We start from the raw sequence: 25,268 nt of genomic DNA on the forward strand, positions 1-25,268 counted from the left end.
TCAAAAAGAAGGGGAAAATGTCTCTGAGTTCATTCTCTTTTAAGTATTTTGAAAAATCTCTATCATAGACTCAATCGTTATGCTCCTTCTTGGGATTTTGGTGCGATTTTTTTTTTAAAATGACTAATATTGAAAACATGTGGGCTTTATGTCCCCTTTTTTCCATTTCCTGTTTTTAGCCTGTTCAATATGTGTCCTTTGTGGCCGCATAGTGCCTTCCCCTTTTTTTGTGGTCCCTTTCCTGGCGGTTGCCAATTTGGAGGCAGTAAGCTCCCTTTTTTGGGGTGGACATTGGCAAATGATGCAGTTTTGTTTGTTATATGCATTGATGTATGTTTATTTTTGATATATTTTGTTTATGTTATATTTTCTATATTTATTTACAGTCTCACATAGCCATGGGTTGATTCGTATATCCCCCGATGAAGCCATTAGGCAAAATATGTCGGGTTAATATACGAACACGAGATCACTGTTCAACATGAACTTTCGCCATGTGACCACCATCACAATGAAATGTTAAATATTACTCAACAGTCGGCTTTGTTTGGTTTTTAATTTTGTTTCTATTAAACTTTAACTTTTTATATTTATTGTTTCCATTATTATTTGCAAGCACCGTGATAATCCCCTCCCAACTTCTCCCCCTTCTTTGAATATTTGACTATTTGGGATAAGGTGCTAAATACTGGGTGCTCACCTTTAGTCTGACACAATCTACAAAGGGGAAAATGTGTTTTTGGTGTTGGTTTAGAAGTGCCCAGCTATTATGGACTGAGAAAGAAGAGAGGAGATCCCGCACTAGAGTTAAAATGTAAATATCTGCAGACTTAGACAGTGGTTGGAGGTCATAAGTGGTAATCATTTTTTTCAAAGGTTTATAGTTACTTCTTAAAGTGGAACTTTACCCATAACAATGTAATAAAAAATAATGTTCTTTAGCAAGGAACATACATTCCACATTAATAATTATGCTACCAAAATTAGTGTGTGCTATAAATTGTCTCCAGCATTGCTCCTGTTACTTCTTGCTGGAGGCTGCCATTTTGCTGAAGCTCAGAGCCCCTGAGCAGCAGTAAATCTTTAGGCTGTTACCTGATTGGCCTTTATAAATTCGCCAGCGCTTAAAAAATTTACTGATTAACTGAATATATGCAGAGCAGGCTGAGACAGTGAATTACTGGATTTTAAACAGCATAGGCACTTATTTGTAATGTTTTACATAGCTATACCTGCAAAAGGGGCCAGCATGAAGTGATCTAGCAGGACTTATTGTTCTGACTAAAGTTCTACTTTAAATGGCATACTCGTCGTGGTATATGAAAACTTTTCAAATAAATCCCATGTGTGGAGTTGTGTAATTCCACCACTAAGTGCTCTATTTATAAGGGCTTCTGGCAAATGTGTCGGTGGGTGATTGTGCAACAGGCAAATGTGGACAGCTGGTAAAGCCCAACTCCATGAAAAAATGAAAATTATGCATCTACTACCTTACTCAATTCTGATTCCAAACACCTCTTCTGCAGTCCTGCAGTGTAATGAATCAAAATCAGTTTCCCCTATTAGCAAAGTGAATGTGCTACTGTGGGGACCAAGCATTTTGCTCTACTTGTTATTTTCCTGGGCACTGGTCTTCATACCCCCCACATGAGTTCCTCTGCCCCTGAAGCCTATGAGAGAGAACCCAGCCACTGGAAGTTTGCCTCCACCAATAGGAGGTGTGCTCATCGAACAGACAGTGATGTGGACACCTGAAAAAGGGCCCCTGAGTTCCTTTGCCCCTGAAGCCTATGAGAGAGAACCCAGCCACTGGAAGTGTACTTTCACCAATAGGAGGTGTCCACGTCAAGCTGACAGTGATGTGGAAAGCTGAAGAAGAACTCGGAGTTCCTCTGCCCCTGAAGCCTATGAGAGAGAACCCAGCCACTGGAATTATACTTCCACCAATAGGAGGTGTCCACATCAAGCTGACAGTGATGTGGACACCTGAAGAAGGACTCTTGAGTTCCTCTGCCCCTGAAGCCTATGAGAACCCAGCCACTGGAAGTGTACTTCCACCAATAGGAGGTGTCCACATCAAGCCGACAGTGATGTGGACACCTGAAGAAGAACTCTGAGTTCCTCTGCCCCTGAAGCCTATGAGAGAGAATGCAGCCCCTGGAAGTCCACCAATAGGAGGTGTCCACATCAAGCTGACAGTGATGTGGTGCCTGAACAGGGACCCCAGGAAATAAACAGAAGAAAAGAGAAGGATCATCATGTGCCTGTGGCTTCAGTTAAAATGGGCATTTGGATAGTCTTTTGTTCTTGTTCATACCAGTGGTTAGTTAGAAGTTGCTAATAATCTGGAATTGGGAATTCAAATGTCACATTTACAGTAAACTGTCAAATAGCAAGATTGCCAGGCAGGTTATAACTGGAGCTCTCCATAGTGCTGAAACTTTTTTTTACCCACACACTGTCTATATTTTTCATTTATAAAGCCACAGCGTACTAACCCCATCACCAGGCACATGCGCTTCTCAGAAGATGGTGACAAGCAGCTTTGCAACGCCAATGACACCTCACAGCCAAGATCTCGCTGGGTTATGGACAGGTACAAGAAACTGATGGGGGTTGCTGGCGGGGGGTTTAGTAAATAATAATACAATGAAAGTGCAGTTTCACTTTAAATCAAGTAAACTGAAAGCAATAAAAATTGCCATCACCCAGAGGTAACACTTGCACCCCCTCAAGCATTATTAGGAGTTGATTCACTAAAACTGGAGATTGCAAAATCTGGTGCAGTGGTGCATGGTAGCCAATGAGCCTCTAACTTCAGCTTCTTCAATTAAGCTTTGACCAAAGAAAAAACCTGGAAGCTGACTGGTTTCTTTGCAGAGCTGGACCAGATTTTGCACTCTCCAGTTTTAGTAAATCAACCCCTCAGTCAGTGGGACCAATGGAGATGTGGAAGGTGGCAGGCCCACTTTGGACTTCAGAAGCTACAATCAGTATCCACATATCTGAGCTCCCTGGGCGCTGGAAACGAGAGCAGCATTGGCGGCGGCTTTTACTTCCAGCTGTCAGTTTATTTGCTGTGAAAAGAAAACAGATTTTACTTTATAGTAAATGATTTTACACTAACTTCATGTTCCAAGATAACTACTACATCCTTCTGTTGAGAATTTGTGCTTTTATTATGATTGGTCGGTAATAGAGGGGGCACCAATCTATACATTGGAAATTGCAGACAATATCCTTAAAGAAATATTGATGAGAAAAACCAAATACAGGAAGAACCTCATAAACGTTGGACCAAATTCCAGGTGAAGCTTAGGCTTAGCTGCAAAGATTTTGCTCAATGACATCCCCACAGTTGTCTAATAATTAAACCCACAAAAAAGAGTGGTAGTAGAGAGTGGGGAAGGGTTAGAACTAATGCCAGGCTTTTATTGCTGTCCAGGTGTTTATTAGAAAGATCTCGTCTTTACTGTCTGGTCACTGGGGCGGGAAGTTGCCACGCACAGCCATAGAAACTTGACAATGGTTTTAATTACCTTCTACGCCTTGCTTTTTTTTGCTGTGTGTCCCCGTAGGACAGATTTCCTGACAAGATGACCAAGTGCCTCTGCAACACATATGTTTCGCATGGATCACTCATTTTGTCATAGGAACATGAGTCCTTCCAAAATGAGAGACAGTTGTCACAGGAACATGAGTCCTTCCAAAATGAGACAGTTGTCACAGGAACATGAGTCCCTCCAAAATGAGAGACAGTTGTCACAGGAACATGAGTCCCTCAAATGTGAGAGACAGTTGTCACAGGAACATGAGTCCCTCAAATGTAAGAGACAGTTGTCCAAAGTGAGAGACAGTTGTCACAGGAACATGAGTCCCTCCAAAGTGAGAGACAGTTGTCCAAAGTGAGAGACAGTTGTCACAGGAACATGAGTCCCTCCAAAGTGAGATACTTGTCACAGGAACATGAGTCCCTTCAAAGTGAGAGACAGTTGTCACATGAACACGGATACCTCCAAAGTGAGAGACAGTTGTCACAGGAACATGGGTCTCATCAAAGTGAGAGACAGTTGTCAATGGAACATGAATTGCTCCAAAGTGAGACAGTTGTCACAGGAACATGAGTCCATTCAAAGTGAGAGACAGTTGTCAATGGAACATGAATTGCTCCAAAGTGAGACAGTTGTCACAGGAACATGAGTCCATCCAAAGTGAGAGACAGTTGTCCAAAGTGAGAGACAGTTGTCACAGGAACATGAGTCCCTCCAAAGTGAGAGACAGTTGTCACAGGAACATGAGTCCCTCCAAAGTGAGAAACAGTTGTCCAAAATGAGAGACAGTTGTCACAGGAACATGAGTCCCTCCAAAGTGAGAGACAGTTGTCAATGGAACATGAATTGCCCCAAAGTGAGACAGTTGTCACAGGAACATGAGTCCATCCAAAGTGAGAGACAGTTGTCACAGGAACATGAGTCCCTCCAAAGTGAGAGACAGTTGTCACAGGAACATGAGTCCCTCCAAATTGAGAGACAGTTGTCCAAAGTGAGAGACAGTTGTCACAGGAACATGAGTCCCTCCAAAGTGAGAGACAGTTGTCAATGGAACATGAATTGCTCCAAAGTGAGAGACAGTTGTCAATGGAATATGAATTGCTCCAAAGTGAGACAGTTGTCACAGGAACATGGGTCCCTCCAAAGTGAGAGACAGTTGTCAATGGAACATGAATTGCTCCAAAGTGAGACAGTTGTCACAGGAACATGAGTCCCTCCAAACTGAGAGACAGTTGTCACAGGAACATGAGTCCCTCCAAAGTGAGAGACGGTTGTCCAAAGTGAGAGACAGTTGTCACAGGAACATGAGTCCCTCCAAAGTGGAAGACAGTTGTCAATGGAACATAAATTGCTCCAAAGTGAGAGATAATTGTCAAAGGAACATGGGTCCCTCCAAAGTGAGAGACAGTTGTCAATGGAACATGAATTGCTCCAAAGTGAGACAGTTGTCACAGGAACATGGGTCCCTCCAAAGTGAGAGACAGTTGTCAATGGAACATGAATTGCTCCAAAGTGAGACAGTTGTCACAGGAACATGAGTCCATCCAAAGTGAGAGACAGTTGTCACAGGAACATGAGTCCCTCCAAAGTGAGAGACAGTTGTCCAAAGTGAGAGACAGTTGTCACAGGAACATGAGTCCCTCCAAAGTGAGAGACAGTTGTCACAGGAACATGAGTCCCTCCAAATTGAGAGACAGTTGTCCAAAGTGAGAGACAGTTGTCACAGGAACATGAGTCCCTCCAAAGTGAGAGACAGTTGTCAATGGAACATGAATTGCTCCAAAGTGAGACAGTTGTCACAGGAACATGGGTCCCTCCAAAGTGAGAGACAGTTGTCAATGGAACATCAATTGCTCCAAAGTGAGACAGTTGTCACAGGAACATGGGTCCCTCCAAAGTGAGAGACAGTTGTCAATGGAACATCGATTGCTCCAAAGTGAGACAGTTGTCACAGGAACATGAGTCCATCCAAAGTGAGAGACAGTTGTCACAGGAACATGAGTCCCTCCAAAGTGAGAGACAGTTGTCACAGGAACATGAGTCCCTCCAAAGTGAGAGACAGTTGTCACAGGAACATGAGTCCCTCCAAAGTGAGAGACAGTTGTCAATGGAACATGAATTGCTCCAAAGTGAGAGACAGTTGTCACAGGAACATGGGTCCCTCCAAAGTGAGAGACAGTTGTCAATGGAACATGAATTGATCCAAAGTGAGACAGTTGTCACAGGAACATGAGTCCATCCAAAGTGAGAGACAGTTGTCCAAAGTGAGAGACAGTTGTCACAGGAACATGGGTCCCTCCAAAGTGAGAGACAGTTGTCAATGGAACATCAATTGCTCCAAAGTGAGACAGTTGTCACAGGAACATGAGTCCATCCAAAGTGAGAGACAGTTGTCACAGGAACATGAGTCCCTCCAAAGTGAGAGACAGTTGTCACAGGAACATGAGCCCCTCCAAAGTGAGAGACAGTTGTCCAAAGTGAGAGACAGTTGTCACAGGAACATGAGCCCCTCCAAAGTGAGAGACAGTTGTCAATGGAACATGAATTGCTCCAAAGTGAGAGACAGTTGTCACAGGAACATGGGTCCCTCCAAAGTGAGAGACAGTTGTCAATGGAACATGAATTGATCCAAAGTGAGACAGTTGTCACAGGAACATGAGTCCATCCAAAGTGAGAGACAGTTGTCACAGGAACATGAGTCCCTCCAAAGTGAGAGACAGTTGTCCAAAGTGAGAGACAGTTGTCACAGGAACATGAGTCCCTCCAAAGTGAGAGACAGTTGTCACAGGAACATGAGTCCCTCCAAATTGAGAGACAGTTGTCCAAAGTGAGAGACAGTTGTCACAGGAACATGAGTCCCTCCAAAGTGAGAGACAGTTGTCAATGGAACATGAATTGCTCCAAAGTGAGACAGTTGTCACAGGAACATGGGTCCCTCCAAAGTGAGAGACAGTTGTCAATGGAACATCAATTGCTCCAAAGTGAGACAGTTGTCACAGGAACATGGGTCCCTCCAAAGTGAGAGACAGTTGTCAATGGAACATCGATTGCTCCAAAGTGAGACAGTTGTCACAGGAACATGAGTCCATCCAAAGTGAGAGACAGTTGTCACAGGAACATGAGTCCCTCCAAAGTGAGAGACAGTTGTCACAGGAACATGAGTCCCTCCAAAGTGAGAGACAGTTGTCACAGGAACATGAGTCCCTCCAAAGTGAGAGACAGTTGTCAATGGAACATGAATTGCTCCAAAGTGAGAGACAGTTGTCACAGGAACATGGGTCCCTCCAAAGTGAGAGACAGTTGTCAATGGAACATGAATTGATCCAAAGTGAGACAGTTGTCACAGGAACATGAGTCCATCCAAAGTGAGAGACAGTTGTCCAAAGTGAGAGACAGTTGTCACAGGAACATGGGTCCCTCCAAAGTGAGAGACAGTTGTCAATGGAACATCAATTGCTCCAAAGTGAGACAGTTGTCACAGGAACATGAGTCCATCCAAAGTGAGAGACAGTTGTCACAGGAACATGAGTCCCTCCAAAGTGAGAGACAGTTGTCACAGGAACATGAGCCCCTCCAAAGTGAGAGACAGTTGTCCAAAGTGAGAGACAGTTGTCACAGGAACATGAGCCCCTCCAAAGTGAGAGACAGTTGTCAATGGAACATGAATTGCTCCAAAGTGAGAGACAGTTGTCACAGGAACATGGGTCCCTCCAAAGTGAGAGACAGTTGTCAATGGAACATGAATTGATCCAAAGTGAGACAGTTGTCACAGGAACATGAGTCCATCCAAAGTGAGAGACAGTTGTCCAAAGTGAGAGACAGTTGTCATAGGAACATGAGTCCCTCCAAAGTGAGAGACAGTTGTCACAGGAACATGAGTCCCTCCAAAGTGAGAGTTGCCACAGAAACATGACTCCCTATCGGAAGATCTGTCCTCTATTCCTGGTCTGGTAGCCATAACTTATAATTGTGGATTCACCCTCACTTTAATTTCCGGTTACAATCAGAGAGACCAAATCTCCATAATGAGGACACAGATCGCAATAGAGACCACTCACCACTCTATCCAATTAAAAAAAAAAAATAGTTTTGCCTTTAGTTATAATTTAAACAGCTTTAAAGGCAAGCCTATGGCAAAGATTGAGCAGCTTACTGCCATGCTGAATCATTTAGCAAAGCTCACAATTAAAAGCTACAAAATGCTAAATGCAAAATCTGCCCCTCTCCCCGAGAAAAGTCTGCAAATGCTCTTCACATATAATCAGTGTGATCAGAGTGTACTGCCGGTAATACTATAATATTCAGATGGAAATGTACAATTACAGGAGCTGTTGGTGGAGCCACTGTTCAAAAAACAGACTATATATAAAGAGGAAGCTTATTTGAAGGCAAATCCATGGTTCTTATCCTCTGAGATATGATTTCACCAAATTTTAGATGAAATTCATGAACACCTTACGTTTTTGTTCTGAGTCCATCTCCTTGGTAGCAGCTCTCAATCTGCCTTTGGGGACCGAAAATGTAGCTGTAGACAGTGAAGAGTATAATGACCCTGATTAGCTGTAATAGCCTCCGCTCTCTTATTTAGGGGGGAAAAAAATATTGCGTTTCAAAGGCAATGTCCTTATGTGCTATTACAAAACACTGCAATTCTAAGATGGTCAGAAGGGCAGGCGTACGGCATTTCCATTACCATGCATTTAATAACAAAAAGCATTTTCCATACTGCAGCTGTCCGGATGCCAAAGAGTGGGAAGCAATGGTAACGGTTACCATGACAACAATTACCTTGCAAAAATAAGTTTAGAGAACTTTTGGGCTTTTTCAAGAAGAAAGAAAAAAGGAGCAGTGATGGGTGTACAGCAGGCAATGCAGAGGCCAGGTTGTAAGAGCCGTCATCATGCATAGCTGGCGACATTTCAGTTCAGTTCTCAAAATCAATGCGATCTGTAATTGTTTTCTGTGTGAATTTTTTTGTTGTGTCTTTTCCTCCCAAGACCAAAGAACAACTACCTTTTTAAAGTGACTGTCTAAATTCAAAAAAAAAAAAAAAAAAAGCGAGAAAGGTGAAAGCCTTTTTTTTAAGGACCGAGCCTCTTTTTGAGATTTGTTGTTTACAAGTTAAAAACAGTTTTTTTTTTTTATAGAAAATTACTTAGAACTCCCAAACATTATACATTTTTTTTTCTAACACCCTAGAGAATAAAATGGCGGTCGTTGCAATACTTTCCTGGTCTTACAAGAGCACTTTTTTGAATTAAAAAATAAGACAACACTAAAGTTGGCCTAATTTTTTTTTTTTATATTGTGAAAGATAATGTTACGCCGAGTAAATTGCCCAACATGTTACGCTTCAAATTTGGAATGGCGACAAACTTTTACCCTTAAAAATCCCCAATAGGCGACGTTTGAAATATTGTACAGGTTGCGTGTTTTGAGTTACAGAGGAGGTCTAGGGCTAGAATTATTGCTCTCTACCGATTGGGGCGATACCTCACATGTGTGGTTTGAGCACCGTTTTCATATGCGGCGCTACTCACATATGCGTTAGTTTCTGCATGCGAGCTCGGCGGGACGGGGCGTGTTTAAAAAAAAAAAAAGCATTTTTTTTCTTATTTATTTTACCTTTTATTTTTACATTGTTCTTTTAAGAAAAATTGTGTCACTTTTATTCCTATTACAAGGAATGTAAACATCCCTTGTAATAGAAAAAAAGCATGACAGGTCCTCTTAAATATGAGATCAGGAGTCAAAAAGACCTCAGATCTCATATTTACACTAAATTGCAATAAATAAATAAATAAATAAAATAAAAAATGTTGTCATTAAAAAAAAAAAAAAAAAGACCCTTTAAGAGCTATGGGCGGAAGGGACATTTTGATGTCCCTTCCGCCCTGGTATGGAGAAGGGTGGAGCCTTCTTCCCCTCACTCGTCTCCATACCTAACACCAGGAAGTATCCGATCACCTCCGCTGCTACCGATGGCCCCGGTAAGCGGCGGAGGGCACCGGAGCCAGTAAAATTGATCTTGCGGCGAATCCGCAGCAGAGACCACTATTATCGGAAACTGGACCGCCGGACGAAGAAGAGGATACCGGGGTTATGGCAGCTAGCTGCTGCCATAACAACGATACTCCTCTTCAAAGTTAAAACATATATCGGCGTGCGGCAGTGGTTAAAGTGCTGTCCCACAGAAACCCAGGGCTCCTCTGGAGGTTGGTGGAGGTTCCTTGAGCTGTGGTTGACTAACCCTACCTTTTAGGTTCTGGGGTCTACGCCACTTGGCAGAGCCAGCGTCATGACAGTTAAAGGTGACATTATGACCACCGATGTAAGGGATGTTTTTCCCTTTGACCTCTGATGAATTGCTTTTTTCAGGGGTTCCCAGAGACCTGACATTTATTTCAAGGGTTCCTCTTGGGTAAAAATGTTGAGAAAGGCTGCTTTATACTTACTTATCTGACGAGGAGCCAGTCCTCACTTTGTTCTGTTGAAGCCTACAGCAGCATCTTCACATCTGACACACTAGCAGGGTATGGCAGATGTCTGATCACCCGCTTGATGCTGTGGTTCTTCCCACCCATCTCTACATCAGTAATATGTCCTGTAGTCATATAGGAACCACGGCATATGGCAGGAGACGCAGGTATTGGATACTCGTGGAAGGGTAGGTGCTAAGGATTCTCCTGGAGGCTATCACTCCTCAACAAAGCAATGTTTGAACTCGCCATTCCCTGGAGAACCAAGTATTAAAGGCCGGTTCACACCAGATACCGCCCAGTGTGTTTTTATTCTACATAAAAAACAAATGCATGGTGTTTTCCATGTATTCCAACGGTCCTAGTTCATACCAGTGCCATGCATTCCAGTGCAGTCAACAAGAAGAGAACATGCTGTAATTTTTCTGCATGGGACGTATCTGGAATGCAGCGAAACGTATCAAAAATGCAATGGAAAGCACATGTCATTGTTCTTGAGATGAGCAAAAAAGGAGGAGAAAAAACACACTGGAACGCTGGAATGTGCAATGCAGAAACGCATCTGGAATGCAGAAATTGTGGTGTGCACAGACCATAAAGGAGAAGTGTGGTCATGGTTAAAAAAAAGGCATCTATACTCACCTCCTTGCTGCACATCGATCTGATGCTGCTGCTGTCCCCCGCCGAATCTAAGCCCAAGAACTGAGTGATCATATGACTGTTGAACACTCAGTTCTCAGTCCACTCTGAGCAGAGAGTGGTGACTAGTTGGTGTGCCAGTTGCCACTCTCTGCTCTGCCTCTCCAGCACTTACAGGAGGGCTAGCTGGGGAGGGGGCAGGAGCAGCTAGCTCAGGCTCTCAGCCACATGAGAGAATGAGCCAGCTGCCGGTCAGGCACCTGGGTGGATCCTGACATTATTGTGGGGATCCTTACAGCAGGTCAGTGACGTAAGCCAACAGCAGGCTTAGGTTGGTAACTTTTTTAGAATTTTTTTTTTTTTTTATATACCAGTGACAGAGTCGCTTTAACTGACCTTTGGGTGTAAAAAATATGTTTGTAGAGTATGTTAGAAACATCAAACTCTAAGTGCCTCTGTTCCTTCTACTCTGTAGACGGCTACATAATGGAGTGGATTCACAAAAGGAATAGGGACTTCTCACTTAGCAAGGTGAAAGTTTACTGAACTTAATAAATAAGATGATGCTGTTTTTATTTTAATCAACCGATTGAATGTTAGCTAACATGCAGACTTTTGTTTAATTTCCTTTACACATTATTAGGTATTCAAAGTGAACAAAAGGTCCACCTAGTTTAATATATTTGACTTTGCAAAGTAAAAAAAAATATTTTTAAAGAAAACAACCTCTATTCCTTTCAAGCCCATTGCGTTGTAAATATATAAAAAGGGAAACAAATACAGTGCCTTGAAAAAGTATTCATACCCCTTGGAGTTTTCCACATTTTGTTATGCTGCAACCGAAAACGTAAATGTATTTTATTGGGATTTTATGTGATAGACCAACACAAAGTGGCACATAATTGTGAAGTGGAAGGAAAATGATAAATGCTTTTCAATTTTTTTTACAAATAAATATGTGAAAAGTGTAGCGTTTGTATTCAGCCCCCTTTAATCTGAAACCCCTAACTAAAATCTAGTGGAATCAATTGCCTTCAGAAGTCACCTAATTAGTAAATAGTAAGTAATAGTAAATACACACAGTCCATCTGTGTGTAATTTAATCTCAGTAGAAATACAGCTGTTCTGTGAAGCCCTCGGAGGTTTATTAGAGAACCTTAGTGAACAAACAGCATCATGAAGGCCAAGGAACACACCAGACAGGTCAGGGACAGAGTTGTGCAGAAGTTTAAAGCAGGATTAGGTTATACAGTGCCTTGCAAGAGTATTCACCCCCTTGGCATTTTTCATGTTTTGTTGCCTCACAACCTGGAATTAACATGGATTGTTTGAGGATTTGCATCATTTAATTTACAGAACATGCCCACAACTTTGAAGATTTTTTTTTTTTTATTGTGAAGCAAACAACAAATAGGACAAAATAACAGAAAAAAGTCAATGTGCATAACTATTCACCCCCCTAAAGTCCATACTATGTAGAGCCACCTTTTGCGGCTATCACAGCTCCAAGTCGCTTTGGCTAAGTCTCTATGAGCTTGCCACATCTTACCACTGGGATTTTTGCTCATTGCTCCCTGCAAAACTGCTCCAGCTCCTTCAAGTTGAATGGTTTGCACTTGTGAACAGCAATCTTTAAGTCTGACCACAGATTTTTTATTGGATTGAGGTCTGGGCTTTGACTAGGCCATTCCAACACATTTACATGTTTCCCCTTAAACCACTCAAGTGTTGCTTTAGCAGTGTGTTTGGGGTCATTGTCCTGCTGGGAGGTGAACCTCCGTCCTAGCCTCAAATCACACACAGAGTGGTACAGGTTTTGCTCAAGAATATCCCTGTATTTAGCACCATCCATCTTTCCCTCAACCCTGACCAGTTTCCCAGTCCTGACTGCTGAAAAACAACCCCACAGCATGATGCTGCCACCACCATGTTTCACTGTGGGGGTGGTGTTTCTTTGGGTGATGTGATGTGTTGGGTTTGTGCCAGACATAGTGTTTTCTTTGATGGCCAAAAAGATCAATTTTAGTCTCATCAGACCAGAGCACCATCCTTCATACATTTTGGGAGACTCCCACATGCCTTTTCACAAACTCAAAACATGCCATTTTGTTTTTTGTTGAAAGTAATGGCTTTCTTCTGGCCACTCTGCCATAAAGCCCAACTCTATGGAGCGTGCAGCTTATTGTGGTCCTATGTACAGATACTCCAGTCTCTGCTGTGGAACTCTGCAGCTCCTCCAGGGTTACCTTAGGTCTCTGTGCTGCCTCTCTGATTAATGCCCTCCTTGCCCGGTCCGTGAGTTTTGATGTGCGGCCGTCTCTTGGCAGGTTTTCTGTTGTGCCATGTTCTTTCCATTTGGTTATGATAGATTTGATGGTGCTCCTAGAGATCATCAAAGATTTGGATTTTTTTATAACCTAACCATGACTTGTACTTCTCAACAACATTGTCCCTTACTTGTTTGGAGAGTTCCTTGGTCTTCATGGCAGTGTTTGGTTAGTGGTGCATCTTGCTTAGGTGTTGCAGCCTCTGGGGCCTTTCAAAAAGGTTTGTATATGTAATGACAGATCATGTGACACTTAGATTGCACACAGGTGGACATCATTTCACTAATTATGTGACATCTGAAGGTAATTGGTTGCACCAGAGCTTTTTATGGGATTCATAACAAAGGGGGTGAATACATACGCACATGCCAATTATCAGTTTTTTATTTCTGAAAAATCGTTTTTGTATATATTTTTCTAATTTTAGTTCACCAACTTAGACTATTGTGTTCTGATCCATCACATATAATTCATATGAAAAAAAAAAACATTGAACTAAAGGCTGTAATGTAAAAAAATAGGTAAAAAGCCAAGGGGGGTGAATACTTTTGCAAGGCACTGTAAAAAAATTTCTCAAGCTCTGAACATTTCAGGGAGCGCTGCAAAATCTATTATCTAAAAATGGAAAGAGTATGGCACAACTGCAAACCTACCAAGACATGGCCATCCACCTAAGCTGGTCAGAGTTGGTGGGAAGATGGATGGACCTAAATACAGGGCAATCTTGGAAGAAAACCTATTAGAGTCTGCAAAAGACTTGAGGCTGAGGCGGAGGTTCACCTTCCAGCAGGACAACGACCCTAAACATACAGCCAGACCTACAATGGAATGGTTTAGATCAAAGCATATTCAGGCGTTACAATGGCCCAGTCAAAGTCCAGAACTGAATCCAACTGAGAATTTGTGGCAAGACTTGAAAATTGCTGTTCACAGACGTTCTCCATCCAATCTCACAGAGCTTGAGCTATTTTGCAAGGAAGAATGGGCAAAAATGTCACTCCCTAGATGTGAAAAGCTGGTAGAGACATCCCCAAAAAGATTTACAGCTGTAATGGTAGTGAAAGGAGGTTCTACAAAGTACTGACTCAGGGGGGCTGAATACAAATGTACCCCACACTTTTCACATATTTATTTGTAAAAAATGTTGAAAACCATTTATCGTTTTCCTTCCACTTCACGATTATGTGCCACTTTGTGTTGGTCTATCACATAAAATCCCAATAAAATCCATTTACGTTTTTGGTTGTAACATGACAAAATGTAGAAAATTTCAAGGGGTATGAATACTTTTTCAAGACACCGTCCATTGTAAAAACTAGAAATTCATGCTATTTGACTAAACTGACCTGTCAGTGAATTCTGTGAATTAGGGTGACCATACCCAACAAAATGAATCCATTCATACAAAAAAAAAAAAAAAAAAAAAACAGCGGAATCTGCTGCCATCTCTAGAGCTGGCTGGGGGCTGGTGTGGCAAGCTGGGGTGCTGGAATCAGTGGCTGTCAGACAACCAGGATAATGTGCTCGACTTGGAAGCTAAATACATCAGCTTCTGGGCTCTGGCTCTAGATACAGAGCTCTATAGCACAATGCTTCCTTGTTGTGCTTACATTGGAAATCACAGCGATGGCCAACCTGATGTCATCAGGAATTCTTGAAGGCACCAATTGCCATCTTGGAGCAAGGCAAAGATGATCCACCTGTACCTAGTCACTCCATACAACAACAGATTCCTATAAGAAGAACTGTCTGCATGCATTCATAGAGAATTGGATCAGGTCACGTCATGAAGAAATAATTGATAAAAAAAAAATTCAAAAGTAAATAAACACATACATAAAGCGTAAAAGGTCAATCTCCCTCCAATACCCATAAAACCCCCAGGTCTCAAAAAACACAATGGATGCTCTGGATGATATCCGTGTTGATAGCATGAACACCAAATGCTCTTGCAAGCCTATGCAATGCCATTCAATATTTCTGAAATGGCTAAACTGTAAAGCCAACCCCGTTAAACCAAGCCCCTTCTACGTAAACCCAACTCATTCTTATATGTGTGCTACAATACAACTCTGGGGAGGATTTACTAAAGGCAAACAGGCTGTGCACTTTGCAAGTGCAGTTGCTTTAGTTTTCCTTAGTAAATGTAATGTGGTAAAGCTTGAACTTGTAAAGAATACCCAATCTGGGGCAAGTAAAAAAAAAAATTTGGGTTGCACACATTTGGATGATGGAAATCGGCAGAGCCTTATCACATTTACTAAGCTCTGGGAAAAATGAGCGCAACTGTACTTGCAAAGTGCACAGTGAATTTGCCTTTAGTAAATCCACACCAGTACGTACATGTTTTTTTTTATGTGGTGTGCTTCGTAACGTAACATTGAAAGGAAACAACGTTTTTCTAAATTTAAACTTTGAGTTATAGCTTTGCTATTACACTTGTCGTCTAAACATTGACTGATGTGGCATCCTTGTATGCGTACGACTATGATGGTTATATTTTAAGGCCAGTATCTGGATTTTCGCTAATTTATTAGAGATAGCAATCCTTTTTTTTTCAAGTTTTTCCTTTTTTTCCCCCTAGTTAACCACTTGCCGACCGGGCCATTGCCGAAAGACGGCAACAGCGTGGTCGGCTAGTTCTGGGTGGACGTCCGTGGGACGTCATTCCAGAATGTTGCTCCCGCGCGCCCCCTGGGGCGCGCACCCGGGAACATCTGTGACCGCCGGGTCCTCACGGACGATGGTAAATAGCCGCTGATCGCGCCCGTTTACCACGTGATCGTTCCGTCAAATGACGGAGCGATCACTTGAAAACAAACCGGCGTCACGTCATGACGCCGGTTCCTCCCTCCCCTCTCTGTACCGATCGGTACAGTGCGAGGGGAGAGGGGGAGAGGGGAAGAAATGGCAGCAGCGCTGTGGGCTGGATGTTTAGTGCCCACAGCGCTGCTCAATGTAAATAATGGCAATACTCTGCAACACTACAATACTCTGCAACACTCTGCAACACTCTGCAATACTCTGCAACACTCTGCAACACTCTGCAACACTCTGCAACACTCTGCAATACTCTGCAACACTCTGCCAATACTCTGCAACACTCTGCCAATACTCTGCAACACTGCAAAACTCTGCCAATACTCGCCAATACTCGCCAATACTCGCCAATACTCGCCAATACTCTACCAATACTCGCCAATACTCTGCCAATACTTGCCAATACTCGCCAATACTCTACCAATACTCGCCAATACTCTGCCAATACTTGCCAATACTCGCCAATACTCGCCAATACTCTGCCAATACTCGCCAATACTCTGCCAATACTCGCCAATACTAAAAAACCCAGCGGTGATTAAATACCACCAAAAGAAAGCTCTATTTGTGTGAAAAAAAGGACAAACGTTTCATATGGGTACAGTGTTGCATGACTGAGTAATTGTCATTCAAAGTGTGAGCGCACCGAAAGCTGAAAATTGGTCTGGATAGGAAGGGGGTTTAAGTGCCCAGTGGTCAAGTGGTTAAAATTCATAAAATAAAAAAAAAAAGCATTCAAATCTACTACCAAATTAAAGTCCCCTCACTTCCAAGAACAAGAACGATTTTATGTTGGGAGACTACAAAAGGTGAAAAGTTCTTTCGTGCAAAACTGACATCTTCAAAAGGGAAAACAAAATCTGGTTTTATGAGGAGAAAAAAACGTGGCGGTCCTGAAGTAGTTAAATCAATTTGAGCATTGCATGAGGTAATTGGCCATGGGTCAAGAACAGAGTTCTTCAGAGACTTTGAAATACTTCACTTTGATGATTCTGTTTACTGAAGAAAAGTGATAAAACTTTCAATGCACATCAGGATTGTAGCAGGCCCTCTGAAGGAAATGAACAAAAGTCCAAAATCTCCTTGTCCACACCTGCTCTTTCTGCAGTATATACTGTCACACTGACCTATGAAGACAAGTTCTTTAAATATATATAGGGATGCAATTTAATTAACTATATTATGTGGATTATCCAGAATCAATTCTGTGTACATATGCATAACACTGGGGATCATCCAGTATCTGGTTTTAAACTAAATGGCGTATATGATATGGCAAAATGCAGTGTCTCATCACAACCAAAGTGTAGTGTCTCATCACAACCAAAGTGCAGTGCCTCATCACAACCAAAGTGTAGTGTCTCATCACAACCAAAGTGCAGTGCCTCATCACAACCAAAGTGCAGTGCCTCATCACAACCAAAGTGTAGTGTCTCATCACAACCAAAGTGTAGTGTCTCATCACAACCAAAGTGTAGTGTCTCATCACAACCAAAGTGTAGTGCCTCATCACAACCAAAGTGCAGTGTCTCATCACAACCAAAGTGCAGTGTCTCATCACAACCAAAGTGCAGTGTCTCATCACAACCAAAGTGTAGTGTCTCATCACAACCAAAGTGCAGTGCCTCATCACAACCAAAGTGTAGTGCCTCATCACAACCAAAGTGTAGTGTCTCATCACAACCAAAGTGTAGTGCCTCATCACAACCAAAGTGTAGTGTCTCATCACAACCAAAGTGTAGTGTCTCATCACAACCAAAGTGCAGTGCCTCATCACAACCAAAGTGTAGTGCCTCATCACAACCAATCAAATCACAGTAAAAAGCAAACGGACTTGTTGGTTGCTGAACATTATCACTAGTCCTTGGTTGTTTTTACCAACCGAGATGGACTAAGGATAAAATCTATCTCTCTCTCTCTCTCTCGTGATTCACACCTTTTTAGCCAGTACGGAATACATATAACCATCAAATGTAAGAATTTTATAGAAACGAAAAGTTGACCTGGCTATAAGGAAAGATCTCCAATTTGGGGAAGTTATTTCTGATCCATAATTGACCTGCAGATAAAACCTTGCTGTTCTTGGTTATAGTCCTTTGGAACTCATACACAGCCAAAGACAAAAACACTCAGAGAAGTTCTATATAGAAGCTAGCAGACACCCCTAAGGAACTTGGGAACCCTGGCTCCTATTGACAATAGGAAAAGGCTCATCAATGTAAGGCGCCAGCTTTACTTTTTCAGCCACGGGGGCTACCTGGTATATGTCCAGTTTTTAACATAATAATAATGCACATCTCCGGAGCCGGGCAATCTATTCTAGAAGACAGCAGGCACTTTTACAGAGACGGGGAACGTTCACATACGTGCTATGAATGACATCTCATGAAAAGCTAAAAAGATGTTAAGCGCTGGCTGGCTCCTGGAAAATGTCTGGTGTTTCTTTTTATGCAGGGACATATTCAAGTAGAAAGGCAGACAGAGACAGGCAGGCAAAGAAAAAAAAAGGGAGGAAGGGAATGAGAGCGAGAGAAACACACAGAAATATGCACCCGCCAATATCATTAAGCGGAGCTGTCCAGTGCTGGAAATGGTATGCTGAACAAGAGAGAGGGGTTAAAACTAACAATAAAAGTGCTTTGACAAAAAGGTAATGTCATACAGCACAACCCTATAATGAAGAGCAAGCAGAGATAAGTGTACTTAATTTATTAAACATCTCCATCGTCTCATGAAAAGTACATCACGCCGCTGCCGCTAAGTGCGGAAAAGCAAAAAGGCTGCAACTGAATGCTGTATATTACTTGCTTAAAAAGCCTTCTTGCAATTCTACATTACTGTTCCATATAATGCCAACTGTTTGCAGCACATCATAGCATTACCAGGACTAGATACTTTGTCAACGGCTATAAAATTCAATTGAAACAACTGTCAAATAATTCAAACGGACCTGATTCAACAACGGTCTATGTTTTCCCTTATTCCAAAACACGAGTGACAAACTGAAAGGACAAATTCTTTTGACAAAAAATAGGATTTTTTTTTTCGCTTCGCCTTTCTCAACACAGAGGAACCCTTAAAAAAAAAAAACTTTCCTATCTGAGGGAACCCCAGACAAAAATGACTATATCTACAACTCATGATACATTAGTGTGATGGTCAGTGGGAAGAACGTTCCTTACAATTGTGGTCCTTGGGAAGAATTTCCCTCTTACAGATAGCTAAAAAGATCAAAGATGGGAACCTATCTGAGAAGCAGAAATTGTTCATTAATCAAGGAACCCCTGGCAACCTGTGGAGGAACCCTAGGGTTTTATGGAACGCTAGTTGAGAACCCTGGTCCAGCTGGGGGAGTCTGGAAGGCTTATGACCGGGTTGAGAAACCAACTTATTGAGGAACAAAATACTTCAGTTGTTGAAGAACTACAAGTTCCAGCGTTCTTCATCAACCAGAGACAACCTAGCACCTTAGAGGAGAACTATAGGTCCCTCTGTTTGACAAGGCATGGCTTTCTCCCCAGCTAGTGAGGTATCTGCTTGCCAATTCCTGGGCCTCAGGACCTGACATAAGTACTAGTGGAAATTATAAAAGGCAGCAAGGCATTAAAATATCAAACTGTATTGACTACGTGATTCCTTCAGCCTAAATGATTCTGCCCGCTGGCTGCGAGGAAACTGCTATTTTTCGAAATCTAAAAATAATGTACGATTTTGAGGAGCGCGGATTCGGTAAGAGCGTGTACCCAGATGAGCCTGAAACTTCTCCTTTGCGATTTTAGCAGTCAGGTTTTGAAGCAGATCTGTCAAAGGGTCAAAGATGCACAATGTTCTTGCTGCACAAAGCTTGTTAAGCAGTGACAGCACAGAAGTTGATGTAGCCCTAGCTATCACATTAGGCACTTCCCCACAAATACCTTCTACACTTGCACCAAAGACCTCCTCAAGAAAGATTGACCCTTTCCTTCAGACAAAACTACTTTAACAAGCATCTCTGGGGTGTATACAGCTGATGACACCACAGAGGCTGAAAAACAACAATAATATATTATTCAGCTGAAAACCTCAGAACTAATGTATTGCATTGACTAGGAAAGCACCAACATATAACCAAGTGTCTTGTGATTAATACGGGAAGCAAGACAAATGCTAAATAATGGTTGAATGTATTTGGAAAGTAGACATCTGCTTTGGTTTTTGATGCATATGCTGCCGTTATTATAATGTACGATATTAATACATTAAAATGTCTGCATATATTTATATTATTTATACATATACATCGTAATGTTTGTCTGAAGGAAGCAAAAAGACTTTCAATTATAAAACTGTCACTGTGAAGCCACCCGACTTTCTTACGCCTAACAGGGGCAACAGACCGTTTACTGCAAATGGAACACAGACGGTAAATGAGGACCCACTCATAGCTTAATTCACATAAGGCAATCAGATGAATATTTATGATGCGACGGATGCAATTTTTAACTCCGATTTGGTGGGTTTTTTTTTTTTTTGTGATCATTAAAAGCGAGGAAACCGTCCTAGAAATGAGACGAAATCAGGCAGCTCTTGTCCAATACACATGTGTACTTTGAAAGGGAACCATTTATTTCATTATGTAGTCAAGTTATACGGCTTTTCCAAATCTTAAATCATTTTTAGGTCTCAGGGGACTTCTGCAAAAATAAATCAGTCAGGGGAAATGCTCCTTGCATTGATGGTGGGAACAATGTAGTCTTTACAGTAGTGGTTATATTGCCACCCTTACTGACAGCTAAAAAAGACCATTGGTGTCGTGCTGGTGGCTCTGCCAAGTGGCAGTACACCTGGTACTATACAGGAACCATCAGACTGGGGGGTCAATCAGCCACAGCTCAATGAACCCTTGGCCATCCAAAGAGGAACCATCAGAATGGAGGTCAATTAATGAACCCCTGGCCACCCAAAGAGGAACCATCAGATTGGAGGCCAATCGATGAACCTTTGGCCACCCAAAGAGGAACTACCGGTATCAGATTGGAAGCCAATCAATGAACCCCTGGCCACCCAAAGAGGAACCATTACATTGGAGGTCAATCAATGAACCTCTGGCCACCCAAAGAGGAACCATCACATTGGAGGTCAATCAATGAACCCCCTGGCCACCCAAAGAAGAACCATCACATTGGAGGTCAATTAATGAATCCCCTGGCCACCCAAAGAGGAACCATCACATTGGAGGTCAATTAATGAACCCCTGGCCACCCAAAGAGGAACCATCACATTGGAGGTCAATTAATGAACCCCCGGCCACCCAAATAGGAGCCATCACATTGGAGGTCAATTAATGAACCCCCGGCCACCCAAAGAGGAGCCATAAGTTTTTCACAGACCCCTGGCTGAGAATGGCTGCTTTGATGGGTCATATAGGCTACATTAACCTGCGCTAATTTATTAAAAATAAAAACACTCTCTGTAAGTAATGTAAGATGATTGCATTCTTTATTCATTCCAAATATCATCCTATATAGGTGATTTCAGTTGTGGTTTTAAGGGATGGCTCAAAGTGCTGAGTGTGCCCACTTCCAGGTAAAAGCACAGGTGGGCTAATCAGCATCATTGTAAAAGCCACCCTACCTGTGAAGTCCTGGAGAGGAGCACACCTACTGAGCTTTGATGGATGCAGCTCTAAAATATTCTTCTAGATAAAGCAGATCTTGGATGGGCAAGGAGAGGGGAAAAAAAAAAAAAAAGTCTGCAGACGGCTCTATCAGGGGCTCGGCCGGCTCAAATCACTGAACCGGAGAAAGCATTTTCACAAAACGTAATTTGGGAATTTAAAAATTCCAATAAAGATCGCTCTACCTTGTGACCAATACACAACGTCCAGTTATCAGTCAATAACGCTTCCTTATTTTTTTTTTTTTTCTCCCTGACAGAACACAATTTTAAGAGCCCGGCGTAGCAAAGTGTTCCATTCTTGGCACGGCGCGTGTGCCGTAGAGGGAGTCCCTGCCGCCTCAGTGACACTTTTGCAAAGCACGGAAAATGTTTTGTGCCGTTTGTATCTTTATCATTCGCCACCCCATGCAGCAGCAGCAGCTGAGGAATCCGCAGGAGGATTCCAAGCCGGAGCTTCTCTGCATTCAGTCTATTGAAAAAGGCAGAAGATCTTTACTACATTCCGCCGCTGCCATTCGCTCTCATTGTCCTAGACGGGGGGAGCTTCCGAGCAGCTGGCCGAGCCATTAACTCCTGCACACTGCTAGCGAGAGAGCGGCTTTTTAATTCCTGGACCTGTAATGCTGGAGCGTCCAGCTAGGAGACTTCCCCTGGATGGTCACCGCAGTGCACTGACTTCTACTCTACTTACAAAGCCCCGTGCAGAATGAATGGTGAACGGGTGGGGGTTGGTTGGGGGGGCTTTTCCTGTGAACGGTCTTATTTAGCAGTGAATATATAATGGGGCTGTGGAGCGTTTAAGCAGAAAGCAGGCTTTGCAGATGACTTTGTACCTTCCTCTCTCTCTCTCTCTGGCTGGGAGCTGTGCTGAGTCTATCACTGCTACCCACACACACACACACACACACACCGAGGCTCGGCATGTGCCAAAACGTCGGTGTCTGGTGATTGTTATCAGTGGGCGCCCTGGCACCGGGGCTGTAACGTGCCCATCATCCACAGGTCCTTTCACATGGGACTGCTTGCCCAGTTCTGCAGATATGATTGGTGTGTGCCCCCCCCCTCCTTTTCCATGTGCCCTGCACTGAACTTCTACCTCCAGTGACAGAGATATGCCATCCACCGGGCTGGACCGGGAGGGGGGGGGGGGGCACCACATCACAGTGCCCACTGTGCCAACTTAACTCCTTCCAACCCTGCTTGCCTCTATGCCCTCAATTGAGATTTTCCTTGCTATTAACCCTTTACATGCATGTGCCAGGCATGCCATGGCACATCTGATCTGACAATGAACCCCTTCCTTTAATGCAACAGATTTTTATTTTATTTTTGCATTATTTTTGTATTATTATTATTATTCCTAGGTGCCCCTTCCCACCCCAACCCAGCACACCATGCAGGGTGATGAGCCCATTGCAGAGACAGGCAGGGGTACCAGGGTGGGGGTGCAGACTATAAGGGGGGCAGGGGTACCAGGGTGGGGTGCAGATTATAAGGGGGAGCAGGGGTACCAGGGTGGGGTGCAGACGATAAGGGGGGCAGGGGTACCAGGGTGGGGTGCAGACTATAAGGGGCAGGGGTACCAGGGTGGGGTGCAGACTATAAGGGGGGCAGGGGTACCAGGGTGGGGTGCAGACTATAGAGGGGGCAGGGGTACCAGGGTGGGGTGCAGACTATAAGGGGGGCAGGGGTACCAGGGTGGGGTGCAGACTATAGGTGGGGAAGGGTACCAGGGCGGGGTGCAGACTATAAGGGGGGCAGGGGTACCAGGGTGGGGTGCAGACTATAGGGGGGCAAGGGTACCAGGGTGGGGTGCAGATTATAGGGGGGGCAGGGGTACCAGGGTGGGGTGCAGACTATAGGGGGGGCAGGGGGAACCAGGATGGGGTGCAGACTATAAGGGAGGCAGGGGTACCAGGGTAGGGTGCAGACTATAGGGGGAGGCAGGGGTACCAGGGTAGGGTGCAGACTATAGGGGGGGGCAGGGGTACCAGGGTGGGGTGCAGACTATAGGGGGGGCAGGGGTACCAGGGTGGGGTGCAGACTATAGGGGGGGCAGGGGTACCAGGGTGGGGTGCAGACTATAGGGGGGCAGGGGTACCAGGGTGGGGTGCAGACTATAGAGGGGGCAGGGGGAACCAGGGTGGGGTGCAGACTATAGAGGGGGCAGGGGGAACCAGATTGGGGTGCAGACTATAGGGGGGGAAGGGTACCAGGGTGGGGGGCAGAATATAAGGGGAGGGAAGGTGCCCACTTACCCCCAGTGCCCCGGGCAGGGCCAACAGCAGCAGCAGAGCGCTCCCCGACCCCTTTGGCATCTTTGCACCCAGACGGGACATCTTGATCCTCGGCAGCCACACAGAAAAAAAATAAACGTCCAAAAATTCCAGAGGTTGTGTTGTAAATGGAGCAGCAGTAGTGCGTTCTCTGCTCCCCCCCACCCCACCCAAGACCTTTCCCTTCCAATAACGTCCCGGTGTGAGGCTCCGCTGCCCCCGGGCGCTGCCGCTTACCGCCCCGGCTCTCCCACGCTCTGAGCTGCAGGTGAACGGGCTGCACCAGCTGAGCGCAGCGAGGCCCCGCCCCCCACCCCACTCCACGCGCTGACTGGCACCTTCGACACGCCCCCACAGGGTTCAGCCGAGACTGACGAGCCGAGCCGAGCCCACTGAGCGGCGGGATAACCACGCCCACCTCGGCAAAGAAAAAAAATAAATAAATAAAAAAGGGATGAATGATCATCGGCGTGTGTGTCTCCGCAGCGCCCTCGCTGGTGGTTGTGAGCGCTGCAGCCTGACAGATCGGGGAGCTCGCGGAGGAGAAGCGATGTGTGATGAGGCTGGACAGAGAACACGGGGGGGAGGGGGGGGGGGCAGTTATATAATGGAGGGGTAAGTAAGGTGCATGGAGGAGGACAGGAGACAGGCACAGCATGCACACAGCTCTATGAAGAATGGATACATGATCATCCTTTTATTTCATGTCTGTGACTGCAAACAGGCCAGCTGTGTATGGGCACACCCTAATCACCCTCTGTGTGCCACACAGTGCCCTGATATTTCACCAAAGACCCCAACCGGGGCTCCTAAAAAAAAACTGTAAAAAATAAATTAATAAACAAAATTGTTAAAATAATAAAAAACAAAATACACACTTATTTAAATTAAATTATTTGATTAAATTATTAAAGACTACTCACACTGTCCCCTGCCCTACTGACACCAATCTCTGCCCTACTGACACCATCCTCTGCCCTACTGACACCAATCTCTGCCCTACTGACACCGTCCTCTGCCCTACTGACACCAATCTCTGCCCTACTGACACCGTCCTCTGCCCTACTGACACCGTCCCCTGCCCTACTGACACCAATCTCTGCCCTACTGACACCGTCCCCTGCCCTACTGACACCAATCTCTGCCCTACTGACACCATCCTCTGCCCTACTGACACCGTCCTCTGCCCTACTGACACCAATCTCTGCCCTACTGACACCGTCCTCTGCCCTACTGACTCCGTCCTCTGCCCTACTGACACCGTCCCCTGCCCTACTGACACCAATCTCTGCCCTACTGACACCGTCCTCTGCCCTACTGACACCAATCTCTGCCCTACTGACACCGTCCTCTGCCCTACTGACACCGTCCTCTGCCCTACTGACACCAATCTCTGCCCTACTGACACCGTCCTCTGCCCTACTGACTCCGTCCTCTGCCCTGCTGACACCAATCTCTGCCCTACTGACACCGTCCTCTGCCCTACTGACACCGTCCTCTGCCCTGCTGACACCAATC

At 44.2% G+C, this 25,268-nt stretch overlaps 1 protein-coding gene across 2 annotated transcripts in view; it reads right to left on the bottom strand.

Moving 5' to 3' along the window:
* CDH4 (cadherin 4) overlaps positions 1-24,080 on the bottom strand; it is a 1,105,063-nt gene extending 1,080,983 nt beyond the window's left edge. The window contains exon 1 of one of the 2 annotated variants that reach the window (XM_073607535.1): positions 23,733-24,080. In XM_073607535.1, the coding sequence (XP_073463636.1) occupies positions 23,733-23,813 (81 nt within the window). In that variant the 5' untranslated portion in view covers positions 23,814-24,080. The remainder of the gene's footprint in view (positions 1-23,732) is intronic. The other variant, XM_073607534.1, reaches the window with a different exon arrangement.
* Between the last annotated feature and the right edge of the window lie 1,188 nt (positions 24,081-25,268).

The sequence above is a fragment of the Aquarana catesbeiana genome, linkage group LG12, assembly GCF_042186555.1.
Source record: "Aquarana catesbeiana isolate 2022-GZ linkage group LG12, ASM4218655v1, whole genome shotgun sequence".
In the NCBI taxonomy this organism is placed as follows: Eukaryota; Metazoa; Chordata; class Amphibia; order Anura; family Ranidae; genus Aquarana; species Aquarana catesbeiana.